Source organism: Thamnophis elegans, chromosome 7 (genome assembly GCF_009769535.1).
Source record: "Thamnophis elegans isolate rThaEle1 chromosome 7, rThaEle1.pri, whole genome shotgun sequence".
Classification (NCBI taxonomy): domain Eukaryota; kingdom Metazoa; phylum Chordata; class Lepidosauria; order Squamata; family Colubridae; genus Thamnophis; species Thamnophis elegans.
In genome coordinates, this window is record NC_045547.1 from 18,737,600 (window position 1) to 18,750,765 (window position 13,166).

Consider the following 13,166-nt stretch of genomic DNA (forward strand, 5'->3'; position numbering starts at 1 on the left):
TTTTAAAATAGGCAACATGAGTTTAAAGCAGGGATGTCAAACCCAAGTCGTCATGGCAGCGTCACATGATATATTGGGACTCCCCCCCTTTGCTACACTGACCGTGGCCGTGGCTAGCGCATGACGCATTCTGTTCTGACCTAGGCTTCCTAAGAGCATGGAGCAAACTCCTTGTCCTGACAAAAATCCCTTTTATTAATTTATTGTGAGTTCTTCTCATTCACATCCAGCAAAGTCTTTCAAGGGAGGATTTACAGTCACAGACCTTATATGGCATGGAGAGCTGGCAAGCCGATATCTTCAAAACTTGGCAAGGAGTCTCGGAGAGTCACGAACCAATTAAGCAAACTAATTGTCTCCTGCAAACTCCACTCCCCCTTCGCTCCTCTTTTATTTCCTCTGGGAGGGGCCATTTATCATCCACCTTGGTCTTACTCCCAAGTTGACCCCTGTTCTTTAGTTGTTCCCTTTGTCTGGCAACTCTGCGCATGTGCACATTGGGAACAGGCTTCACCTGTTCAGCTGCCTCACTGATGTTTCACTCTGAAGGCAGCTGATAACTGGCATATGGCTCTGGCCCTCTCTCTGCCTCTGACACACAGCCCTCATCAGAGCCTTCCCCAGACTCCAGGACTGGCACATGTTCCTTCCCAACCTCCTCACTGTGTTGTGGCTGCTGGCGGGCCACAACACAGAGTTCCAAGCTCTCATGATCACTATTTGCGACCTTATAAGTTGGCTTCCAACAAGCAACACCAATGGAAGAAGCCACATTTGCTTAATCACCTTAGAATTCATTTAAACCGCTGTGATTCACTTAAGAATGGTGGCAAAAAAAGCTATAAAATCAGGTGCAGCTCACTTAATGACTTGTTGCTTAGCAACAGAAATTCATAAATCGAGGACGTTTGCTTGTAGGTTTACTTATTTATTTAATGGGCTCTTATTTTAAACCTTGCAGGCATTTGGACACTCATTCTCCGTCCACCGTAAAGTAGCTGAAGATGGTGAGACCAGGGAGGAGACCCTCCTTCAGGAGTCGGCATCCAAGGAAGCTTATTATCTTGGGAAGATCTTGGAAATGCAGAACGAGCTGAAGCAAAGTAGAACGGTGGGTTACCAACGTTCAAGCGGAGAATGAACGACTGACAGCAATTTTGCAGGACTTGAAAGAGGTAAATCAAGAACATGTGACAAGGGAAATTTGGAAATAGACGATTTAAAGATAGGATGCAGACGTTGCCTGAACTGGATTTACTCACATATTCATGTTTCTCAAAAAATAGCTATAGGTTGACTTAATGACTATGAAAATTACAATGGATTCCCCCCACCCAGATAACCCAGTTCCAAAGTTTGATGGCCACCTGCAGTCATGTGACTATATTTCGGGCACTTGTCATGTGGCCTGCATTTATAGTTTGATACATCCTTTGGCCACAGGGTAACGATTTATGATGTTTTTGCAGAAGCTTGGTATTTATGGTAAAAAATGCACCATAGCAAACAATGGATTTGCATAAGACTATGGATTTGGTTTACAGATATAGTGATTTGATTAATGATTCTGCAATAAAGGTCAAAAAATTGTAATCAAGTAATTTCAATGCAGCTTTAATTTTTCCTACGCATAAATGTTTCCATATATAATCATGTTTCAAACATCCCTTATTGTCCTCTTGTTGTCCCACAGATAATTTTGTTTTAAATCTACAGACAATAAACTGGAGAAGGACCAGAACCTAATTAATTTCTTGCTTTTAAATGACCTAGTTTTTCATTGTATATAAATGAATGGGTCAGATAGTCCAAAGTTGTCCAAAGAAGACAGGTTTTAATTAATTATTTTAAAATGATGTGAAGGCTGAAGTGCCCAGTTTAGACAAAATGAGAAAATTAAACCTGGAAGCAAATTCTTCAATCTTTCCGCTCTTATTGCTTAGAGGTTTCTTGCTATTTCTCCATAACAGTAAATCATGTTTAAAACGGGCAATTAAGAATGTCTCTAATTTATAAGATTATAAGAATTCCTCCGGCCTGGCCCCCAAAAGACAACATTTCAGGTTACATACAAAACAACTATATTTTTTGAGGAAGGTTCTTACTCCATGGCGGCTGGTACTGACAGCATACTCTATGAATTTGGACATCACATCCTGTCATTAAACTGTCTACCCCCTTGGATTTATCTATGGTACTTCTCTTTTAAAACCATTTAAATTTATGACCAGCAGCCTTTCTGCTGGCAGCAAATTCCACAGTTACCTAGGTGTAGTATTTCTTTTGTTCATCCTGAATCTCTCCATATTTAGTGTTAATTGATGATTTTGAGTTCCAACATGTGTATGAGGCATAAATTTCTGTTTATTCACATATCCTTATTATGCACGGTTTAATCTGTAAAAAGTCATTATTCAGAGATCTTTTGTGGAAGGAGGAAAAACAGTAGTTGGTAATCATGGAAAAATACAAATAAAAGCAATGTTGAAGAAATTGTTCAACATTTTTTGTTAATTAGATGGAGCAACCATCCAATTAAAATGCTCACTGACCTTATTGGGGCTTAAAAGTAAGAAACCTCTCAACCCTAATAAAATAACCCGAACCAATTTTATAAGGATTTCTATTTATCTTCTGATAATCTTATCTGCATGCAGCAGATCTGATCTTGTGTCCTGAGTAGGCCCCCTGCATGTGCCCTTGCCGACTACCATCCCCTCCCCCCCTCCGATCCACAAAGCCAGAAATATTGAGGAATTCTGAGCTACAGTACTGAAACTTTGTTTAAAAGGCTTCCTACCAGGTTAAGTTTCAGATGTTCTGACCACTTACAAAATGTCAGTTATAAGATAGGCTGAAGGAAATGTTACACCTATTTATTGCTCGGTTAGTCATTGCCCTATCATCTCAACTACATTCAAAATATTAAGTTGATTGATTAAGTAAGCACTAAATTATTTGAATGAGCGCCTATGATTAAGGCATCAGGATAGAAACTGGGGAGACAGGAGTTCCAGTCCCATCTTAGGCACAAAGCCAACCTAGGCTTCCCCAAAAAGCACGAGGCAGAGTCCTAAACCACTTTTATTAAACGAATGTGAGTTACTCTCATTCACATTCAGCAAAGGCCTGGCAAACAGTCTTTCAAAGGAATATTTAAGACTACAGACCTTATCTCTATCTTGAAAGCTGCCATGTAATATTTTCCAAATGAGGTGCTGTGTCAAGGAAAGATTGGGCACAGAGTCTCTGAGATTCATGGACAGATCTTCACACTCCTAAAACAAATCTAACAACTGACTAAATGAATTTTTCCCCACAAAAGCCCACCTCCCCTTTCGTTCCTCTTTATTTCCTCATGGGAGGGATCAATCATCTTCCACCTGGGACTTTACTCCCAAGTCTATCCTGATTTTGGAGTGTTTCTTTTCTTCCGGCAGCTCTGCGCATACGCACACTGGGAACAGGCTCTAGCTGTTCCTCTGCCTCACTGCTGTCTATCTCCGTAGGCACCTGATCACTGCCAGACAGTCTTGGCCCCGTCTCTGCCGCCAATGCAGAACCCTTGTTCGAGCCTTCCCCAGCCTCTAGACTGGCCCATGGTCCTCCCCAACACTCTTCACTGTCCGACTCTGCTGCCAGCTTCCACTGGCTGCTGGCGGGCCACAATATTGGGGGATCTTAGGCTAGTCGCTTTCTCTCACTCCTAGGAAGGACGCAATTGGCAAAACCACTTCTGAAAAAACCTTGCCAAAAAAACTTAATCCAGGCAGCCTCCAAGAATTGGACACGACTGAACAGAAGATAAAAGTACGAAACTGCACTGTTAGTGACTGTTAAAATGTATGAAAGTAACTTTACTGGCTTGCATTGATAACATACCACCATAACATTTTAGTGATGATCTTTGCCTTCTGGAATTTTCTCTGATTTTTATCACTTTCAGTTTTCAAGTTTGGCCTTTGAAGACTTTGTTAAGGAGAATATCAGTCCATTAAGTTGATGTTGGAAGAAATATCCATCTGGTTCAGTTCCAAGCTGGGAGAAATGCACTGGAGACCAAATGGAGGCTGGGGGCTGATTGGAAAGAGGGCCCATTTATTGATGAAGCAGAAGCACATGGGTGGTTCTGGGCAGCTGACCACATGGAGTTGAGAGGGAGGGAGTTTTTATACCTTCTCTTGGGCTTTGCACTTGAGCTTCCTGTTCCTGTGCAAGAACATGTATTCTATTGGCTGTTGTAGGGGTCCCAACTAGCTCTGTAGATTGTCTGAGAAGTTTGATTGGTTGAAGTTTGGACGCTGATCCAATGTCCTTAGAAGATTGTGCAATGTAGTGAGCTCTGCTGCTAGTGGGTTAATCCTATTATGTCCTGAAGGGTCATGTCTTAATCCTTTCATCCTGGATCTGAAGATCTTTGTTTGTAGATAGGCTGGCCCAGTCTTTCTCAATGGGCACAACAATCTGCTGGGGTGGTGGGGAGATTGAGTCTGCTTTCTTTCTTTTAAGAAAAACATGTTTGTCCACTTCCCATCCTGGGAAAGTATAATATTCTGCCTTTGATATTTCTCAAAATATTTCATTCTTCTAGGAGAAGAGTGGGTGCTAACTTTCTACACTGAGTTTATTTTTCCATATTTTTAATGGAATGTTTTAAACTTGTTTTATCATTATGCTGCTGATTTCAATATTGCGTTAACTTTTTTTTTTTTTTTTTTTTACAATCGAATCGGCTTTAGATAATTTTATTTTACAATTTAAGTGATAAATCGGTTTTCCTAAATTGAAAATATAGATTTAATCTTGCCTATTCTTTTGGCTACGTTTACGTATGTCCCTTTATTGAAGGGAAAATAATCATCTGAAAAGACATACAATGGAGATCATGCTATGCATTATAATGAATGCCTTTACTTATCCACTTGTTTCCCCGGAGGTTAATTCTGAACCTTAATTCTCTTTTTGGACTAAATCCCAAACCTCATTATTAGTGCAAACAAGTTCTTGGCTCTGGTTTTCTGATTAATGGGTTCCTCTGTGACTTGCCCTACTACTCATTGGAGAAAAGGAGGATATGGAAAGGGAGTGACAGTAATTATTCAATTGCATGATTGTGTGCTAGACAAGCTGTTTATTTTGTTAATTTTCAACAGCCAGGCCTGTCAGCATTCAGGAAGGGGATACAAAGGTTATTTGGAGGTGAGAGAGCAGTATGACTCTTTCATTGCAATGGTCAAACCCACCGTCAAGCTTTAGGATTGCGTATGTTTGGTTCTTTTAGCTTTAAATGCTTCAGATACGTAGGAGCAACTGCTTATTTTTAATTGCAACTTGCCTATGTGCTTCTTTAATCAAAGTAATAGTACTGAATGGACATCATTGAATTATTTTGTTAATCTTATCTTATAAAAATGCATGTTCTTCCTTGGGGCCAACATATTACGTATGTTCTTTTCAATTGTATGTTAATTGTTAATTTGGTGTTTTTTTTTAAAAAAATTGTTCGTCGCACAATCAGCCAGATGTTCAGACTGGATTTGGCATTTTTGTCCAACTATCGAGTCCTTCCCAAGGACCTGGGATAGGCATTATTATGTTTATGTGTATTTATTTATTTCTTTTGTCAACCATGTATAAGATAACAGATATAAGTATAAACATGATTATCAATATAGGAAACGGATATGAATAAGGGGACACAGTAGGACAGGGACGGTAGCAGTGTGGGGTTCCTACTGGTTTGGACTGGTTGGCCGAACCGGTAGTGGTTTGGCAGCCCGGGTTGCTGGAATCGGCAGTGACCTAGGCCTGCCACACCCTCAACCGGTTGCCTGGTCTCTTCTCCCGTCACTGGCATGTTTGTGCACATGCCCAGAACAGTTTTTTGTAAACCACAGCAACATGTGGCGGGTGGGCACGGAAGCAAAGTGAGCAGTGAGCATGCACAAATTTTTGTGTGTGTGCAAAATAACCTCTCTTAGCAAACCAGTAGTAAACCGGTTATGAACCCACCACTGGACGCTTCTGCACACCCCTTAGGAATGGGGCGAGGTCAACAGTAGGACAGTTATAGCAATATAGCAATAGCAGTAGACTTATATACCGCTTCATAGCTTTCAGGCCTCTCTAAGCGGTTTACAGAGAGTCAGCATATTGCCCCAACAATCTGGGTCTTCATTTTAACCCACCTCGGAAGGATGGAAGGCTGAGTCAAACCCTGAGCCGTGAGAGTTTGAACCGCTGAACTGCTGATCTAGCAGTAGCCTGCAGTGCTGCATTTAACCACTGCGCCACCTTGGCTCTTAGTTAAGGTTAAAGTTATGGGGATTTGAAGATGTAACACAGAGTCAGGTAGAGCAGTCCAGGCATTGACCCCTCTGTTGCTGAAGTTGTATTTTCTGCAATCGCGTTTGGAGCTGTTTACCTTGAGTTTGTATCTATTGTTTCCCCATGTATATTCAGTTGAAGCTGAAGTAGACATTGAAGGTAGGACATTGAGGCAGATAATTTTGTGTACTACGCTCAGGTCAGACCAAAGGCGGCATAGTTCTAAGTTGTCTTAAGCCCAAATTTCAAGTAACATAAGGTATTCTGTTGCGAGCTGAGGAGTGGAGGACTCTTCTCGTGAAATATCTCTCCACTCACTTGATTGTATTAAAGTCTGATATGCAGTGCAGGTTCCAGACAGATGAGCTGTATCCAAGAATAGGTCTAGCAAAGGTTTTATATGCTCTAGATTGCAATACAATATTACCTAGTTTGCAATACAATATTACAATATTATTATACACTACAGTGTGAAATCACAGCTGCCAGTCCTTTGGCAGCTGATATTGGCTTTCATGTTCATCAAGGTCTTTCTCAAAATCTAGACTATTGTAACGTATCGGTCTGACTGTTTGGATCCAAGTGTTGGCCCAACTCAAGACTGTTTCTGTTACTCGGCACAGTATGCCAATGAATTAACACAGGATAGAGAAAATAGCATTTAAACACTTTATTTCTGCATAGAACCAAATGTCCCACTCGGGACCAAAGTCCAAATCAAATGTGCCAAAATACATCCTGGTACAGACTTTTATACTGTTTGAAATAAAACAATTTTATGGGCAATGTAAGCAGGTTCCTTACACAATTGCTCACTAAAATCCTACCGTGTGTAAGGCTGCATTTCATTAACTAAGCTCTACATCTCTGGATATGCTTTTTAATTTACTAATGATAAAAGTTTATCCCACTTCCACACATCCTGCCCAGATGTCATTAACCCACAATTTAAGCTAAATGTTACGCTACCTTCCTGTACCCTAATAACGGCCTACTTGCAAAGTTTTTAAGCATGCTAGCAAGACCGCATTTCTCTAGGTTTGCAAGATCCTATCTCATTATCTTAACCAACAGTTCTAACTTGTGGTTTCCACTGGTGAGCAGCTGTGTTTATCTAATCTTAACAGCAAATCTTAACAGTATTTATCAAGGACACAAATAGAATAAATAATATAGAATAGTTGTAACAGCGACGGATTCATGACTTATTTGTAAAAGCTATTTATAATTTGTTTACAGATTAATAGATTCATAGACCAATCCCCAGGCCCTCACAAGCAGTGTGGCCTTTTGTATGGAATGTTGTCAATAGATAGATTTTCAAGTACCAATCCAGCCTTTTTGGTAAGGCACCCAGTGTACCGATGACCAGTGGGACCATCATTGTTGGCTTATACCATAAATTTCAATTTTCAGATTTTGATTCTTTATTTCTAATTCTTTGTCTTTTATTCCTTCCAGAGTTGTTTGGATACTGAGATGGGGAGCATATAAATTTAATAAAAATAAATTAATTAAAAATACTCTGCTGTCTCATGATGGTGGAAGCATGGTGGCTCAGTGGTTAAGATGTTGGATTTGTCAGCTGGAAAGACGGCCAGCGCAGGTTCAAGACCCAAGCGCCACGCGAGGGAATGAGCTCTTTGATCCAGGGCCTGCCAACCTAGCAGTTTGAAGCAGCAAATGCAAGTAGATAAATAGGTACCACTTTGGTGGGAAGGTAACAGCACCCTCTCGACCCCTTCCAGTCAGGCTTCAGACCCGGTTACAGCACAGAAACCGCTTTGGTCGCAATTGACCGTGATCTTTGGAGAGCCAGAGATGGAGGACATCCCTCCATCCTGGTTCTCCTTGACCTCACAGCGGCTTTCGATACCATCGACCATGGTATCCTTCTGCGACGGACTGCGGGAGGTGGGAGTGGGAGGCACTGTGTTGCGGTGGTTTCTCCTCCTACCTCTCGGACAGGTCGCAGTCGGTGTTAGTGGGGGGGCAGAGATCGACCCCCTAGGCCCCTAACATATGGGGTGCCTCAGGGTTCGGTCTTATCCCCCCTACTGTTCAACATCTACATGAAACCGCTGGAGAGATCATCCGCAGGCACGGGATAAGATACCATCAATATGCGGACGATACCCGTTGTATCTGTCCGCCCCGTGCCAACTCCATGAAGCGGCGGACGTGATGAACCGAGGCCTTGAAGCCATTATGGACTGGATGAGGGCTAACAAGCTTGTACTCAACCCGGAAAAGACCGAGTGGCTGTTGTGCTTCCCTCCCAACAATTCGACCAATATTCCATCACTCAGGCTGGGGGGTCAAATTCTACACCCCTCAGAGAGGGTTTCGCAACTTGGGAGTCCTCCTGGATCCACAGCTATCCTTTGACCACCACCTGACGGCTGTGACCAGGGGGGCATTTGCCCAGGTTCGCCTGGTGCGCCAGTTGCGACCCTACCTGAATCGGGAGGCTCTCACAACAGTCACTCTGGGCCCTTGTGACCTCTAGGCTGGAATACTGCAATGTGCTCTACATGGGGGCTGCCCTTGAAGAGCATCCGGCGACTTCAGCTAGTCCAGAACGCGGCCACGCGAGATGATCGTGGGTGCCCCTCGGTTACCCACATAAACACCTATCCTCCGCGAGCTGCGCTGGCTACCTGTCGATCTCCGGGTGCGCTTCAAGGTGCTACTAGTCACCCATAAAGCCCTTCATGGTAGTGGATCTGCGTACTTGAGAGACCGCCTTTCTGCCAATTACCTCCCTGCGACCAATTAGATCTCACAGATTGGGGCCTCCTCCGAATTCCATCTGCCAGCCAGTGCCGGCTGGCAACTACAAGGAGGAGAGCCTTTTCAGTAGTAGCTCCGACCCTTTGGAAACGAACTCCCCGTGGAGATTCGTACTCTCACCACCGTCCAGGCCTTCCGCATAGCCCTTAAGACCTGGCTAGCCCGTCAGGCCTGGGATAAAGATAATCGCCCCCCCCCGAATGATGAATGAATGTTGCTCATTATTTTTACTTTATGTTTGTCTACGTCACTGTTGTATTCCCCTCCCCTGATTTTATGTAAGCCGCCCTGAGTCCTCTCAGGGAAAAGGGCGGCCTATAAATGTTAATAAACCTTAAAAAAAAAAACATGATATCATGCTGGCCACATGATTGTGGAAATGTCTTTGGATAGTACTGGCTCAATGGCTTTGAAACAGATGAGCACCGCTCCTAAAGTCAGCAATGACTTAACAAGTAAAATCTGTAGGGATTCCTTTTTAAAAAACTATTTCCTGATATTGCCACATCAATTATCCATACTTTCTTCTTTTCAACCACAATTAAATCTTGTGACTTATGCACTATATCAATTTGTACTTGGAAATATTTTAACCTGCTCATTTTCAACTACTTTTCAACTACATGTTCCCACCAATTTTCTATTACTAACAAGTGATATTTTTCAAAGTTGTTCGGTGAATCATTTTGATGACAGTGTATGATATGTTATTTCTTCTACTTTTTGCACAATCTGCACTTTGAATCATTTCATGATTTTTTTCCCCCAGTTCTGGTCTTGATTGCATTCGTTTGATAGCTTGCTCTTGAGCAGCCAAAAATCAAGCCTTCACTTTCTTTTTTTTAATAGTCCAATTGTAAACCTTACCAGATTTCATCTTCCCTTCAAACTTATATTGTTCATCATATAGTCAGCCAGATGGCATTTTTGTCCACCTATTAAATCTTTTCCAAGGACCTGGGTTAGGCAGATGTAGATGTTTGGTAGTTTACAGATATCACCGCAAGATGTAAGCTATTCTAAGTAAAGCTACCTTTTGCAATTGACTGAATTTTTCAATGACAATGGTGTTCAAGTGATGCTCCAATTGTTTTGGGATTGCACCCAAAGTATCTAGTATTGTTGTTGTTATTATTATTATTTGAAATTAATTGGTTGCCTAACTCTAATAATTTAATAACATTTGTCCATAGATGGAGTAGAGAATAATAAAAATACGATATAAAATACGAATGAAATAGTAATTGTAACAAAATGTTAATGACACAAACATTATTTAAGCTGCTTAATTGTCTAAAAGTCCTTAAAAAAAAATCTAAGTTTCAACATATTCTCCAAAAAGCCTTAGAATGAGAGTCAAGGTCTTTACAGAACCGATCAAGTAGTAGATATTTTCTTAATGACATATTTGGAACATAGCCAGTTTTAATAACATGGTTTCAAGGAAAAAGGCATTCTTGAAATGGAAAATGAGTGACAGGTTGTTACTTCAATAAAGCATATTACAAGATGTAAACAAAGTATTTTTTTTAAAAAAAATGCAACTTCGGGAATGTCCGAAAAAACCATATAGTAAATCTTTTGTGAAAGGGATTCTTATGAAGTTTGCAAACATTCAGAAGAAAAACCATAAGACATAAATTACAGTTGGTATAATAAAAAAGAATTAGAACAAATTTATAAAACTAATCCAAAGTCCAAAGACAGGTTGTGAGAGAACTGAATAAACGGAATTAGACTTATTAAAAATGAAAGAATTCCCAAAGATGATAAAATGCATCATTTTGAATATGTAAAACAAGAAAAAATGGTCTACCAAATTAGGAAAGGAAAGGAAAAAAGGCAATAATAGTAATAAGGAAAGGGAACAAATTGTTATATATGAAATTGGAAATCATGGAAAACTTGTAAAATTAAGAAGAAAAACCTATATTCCTAGCACAATATTGACAAAAAAGGTTTGGATAGATATATCAATGATCCAGTTTCCAAGAATTTAGTAAAGAAAACAACATAAACACTAGGAAAATCCAAGAGACTAAAGAAGCAATAAAAATAAAATAAAACCGACAAAGCTGTAAGATGCACATGGAATGACAACCCAATATTAAAAAACATTTTGTTTCTCGTCCAAGAAGCTTTTTCAGTTCTGCTTGACTGCTGGGGGAATGGAAGGTTTTATTTCTTTGCAGGCATATGGTTGTTAGTTACCTGAGATTTTGAACTACATGTAAAAGAGGTCCATCTATGTTAAAATTGAATAGCCCTCCCACAACAGAGGGGGAGAAATACAGCATTATCTATATCTAGTCTACAACACAGTCCTTTCAAACAGTTCCAAGAAGGTTCCACACCATTTGCACTCTGATTCACGTGACTCTGGGACACAGAAATCCCCAAGTGATATCAATGACTCTCAAAGTGCTAATCACCAGATGACTCCAAAGAATATAAATCTTTCCATTCTCCACCAGTCAGTTAGAACCAGGGGTGAACTCCAGCAGGTTCTGGAGAACCAGTAGCGGAAATTTTGAGTAGTTTGGAGAACCAGCAAATACCACTTCTGGCTGGCCCTGGAGTGGGGAGGGAATGGAGATTTTGCAGTATCCTTCCCCTACCATGCTCACCAAGCCACGCCCACAGAACCAGTAGTAAAAAAAAATGACTTTCACCACTGGTTAGAACTAAAGAAGCTTCGTAGAAGAAAAGTGGAAAAATCATGGAAACGCACATAGTTATAAACAAATAATTAAGAGCAGCATTGTATATACATCATAGTGACATAGCTCAAAGTAGGCTAGGACTTTTCTCTTATTAGTAACATTCCTCTTTACTTAAAAAAAACTACCTGGATCTTGTCCATCTCCTTAATGGTCAAACATTCCTGAGCAGGAAGACAGTTCTGGTCTGGTTTAAATAGTTGTCATCTCTGCCAAACAAAGCAGTTCAACTCCATACCAATAGATACAAGGTGTCCTGATTGTAACAAATAGTTAATCAGGACATAAATAAAATTGATCTAAATGAAGTTTAGCCTAGACTTACAGTAAAGCAGTGGTGGGTTCCGGATCCCATTGCAACCGGTACGGTGCAACGGAGCCAGGCATCCACCATATGAATGCGTGCAGCACACATGCGCAGCACATGTATGTGTACTTACCACCTGTGACGCCTCTGCGACGCTCCAGCTGCTCAGCGGAGCGTCACGCAGGCGCGTGTGCTCTGTGCGCGGAAGCCCCGAAAAGCTCAAATACAGGTAAGGAGCGTGGGTGGGTGGGCCCTCCAGAGCACTGTACCAGAATGGTACCTGGTGCTCCTGGCAGGCGCCGGTACGCCTGTACCAGGGCGTACCGGTTGTATCCCACCACTGCAGTAAAGGTAGTATTGATAGGGATGAAAATGGTATTAAATAACCACTTGTGCTAAGTAAGGCCATAACTAATTGATTCCTATGACACAATAGGACAAGTAACCATGGCCTGCTATCTTATGTTTCACAAAAGAGTGTTAACAGTGGGATCTGCGCAAGCAAGCAGTATATCCTTGTGAACGCAAAGGACTGACAAAAATGGCAGCTGGACAGAATAATCTAGGCAGATAACTCTTAGTGGGATCCAAAGGATTTTGCAAGCCCTGGACCCAAAAATCAGGCCTGGTAGGCATAAGAGTGCAAAAGTTGGCTTGAAACGCAACATTAAGAAAACTAAAATCATGGCATCTGGCGGTCTCTATTCCTGTCAAATAGATGGGGAAGAAATGGAGGTAGTGACAGATTTTATTTTCCTAGGCTCCTAGATCACCACAGATGGGGATTGCAGTCAAGAAATTAAAAGACGCTTGCTCCTGGGGAGGAAAGCTATGGCAAATCTAGGCAGCATACTAAAAAGGAGAGACATCACCCTGCCAACAAAAGTCAAGGCTATGGTTTTCCCAGTTGCAATGTATGGCTGTGAAAGTTGGAACATAAGAAAGGCTGAGCGCCAAAGAATTGAGGCCTTTGAACTAGGGTGCTGGAGAAGACGCCCGAGAGTCCCTTGGACTGCAAG

At 41.3% G+C, this 13,166-nt stretch overlaps 1 protein-coding gene across 1 annotated transcript in view; it reads left to right on the forward strand.

Annotated features, from left to right (window-relative positions):
* The window catches only part of BICD1 (BICD cargo adaptor 1), a 117,515-nt gene that overhangs the window by 35,646 nt on the left and 68,703 nt on the right, over positions 1–13,166 (forward strand). The window contains 2 exon segments of the mRNA XM_032221622.1: positions 962–1,114; positions 1,116–1,175. Of these exon segments, the coding sequence (XP_032077513.1) occupies positions 962–1,114; positions 1,116–1,175 (213 nt within the window).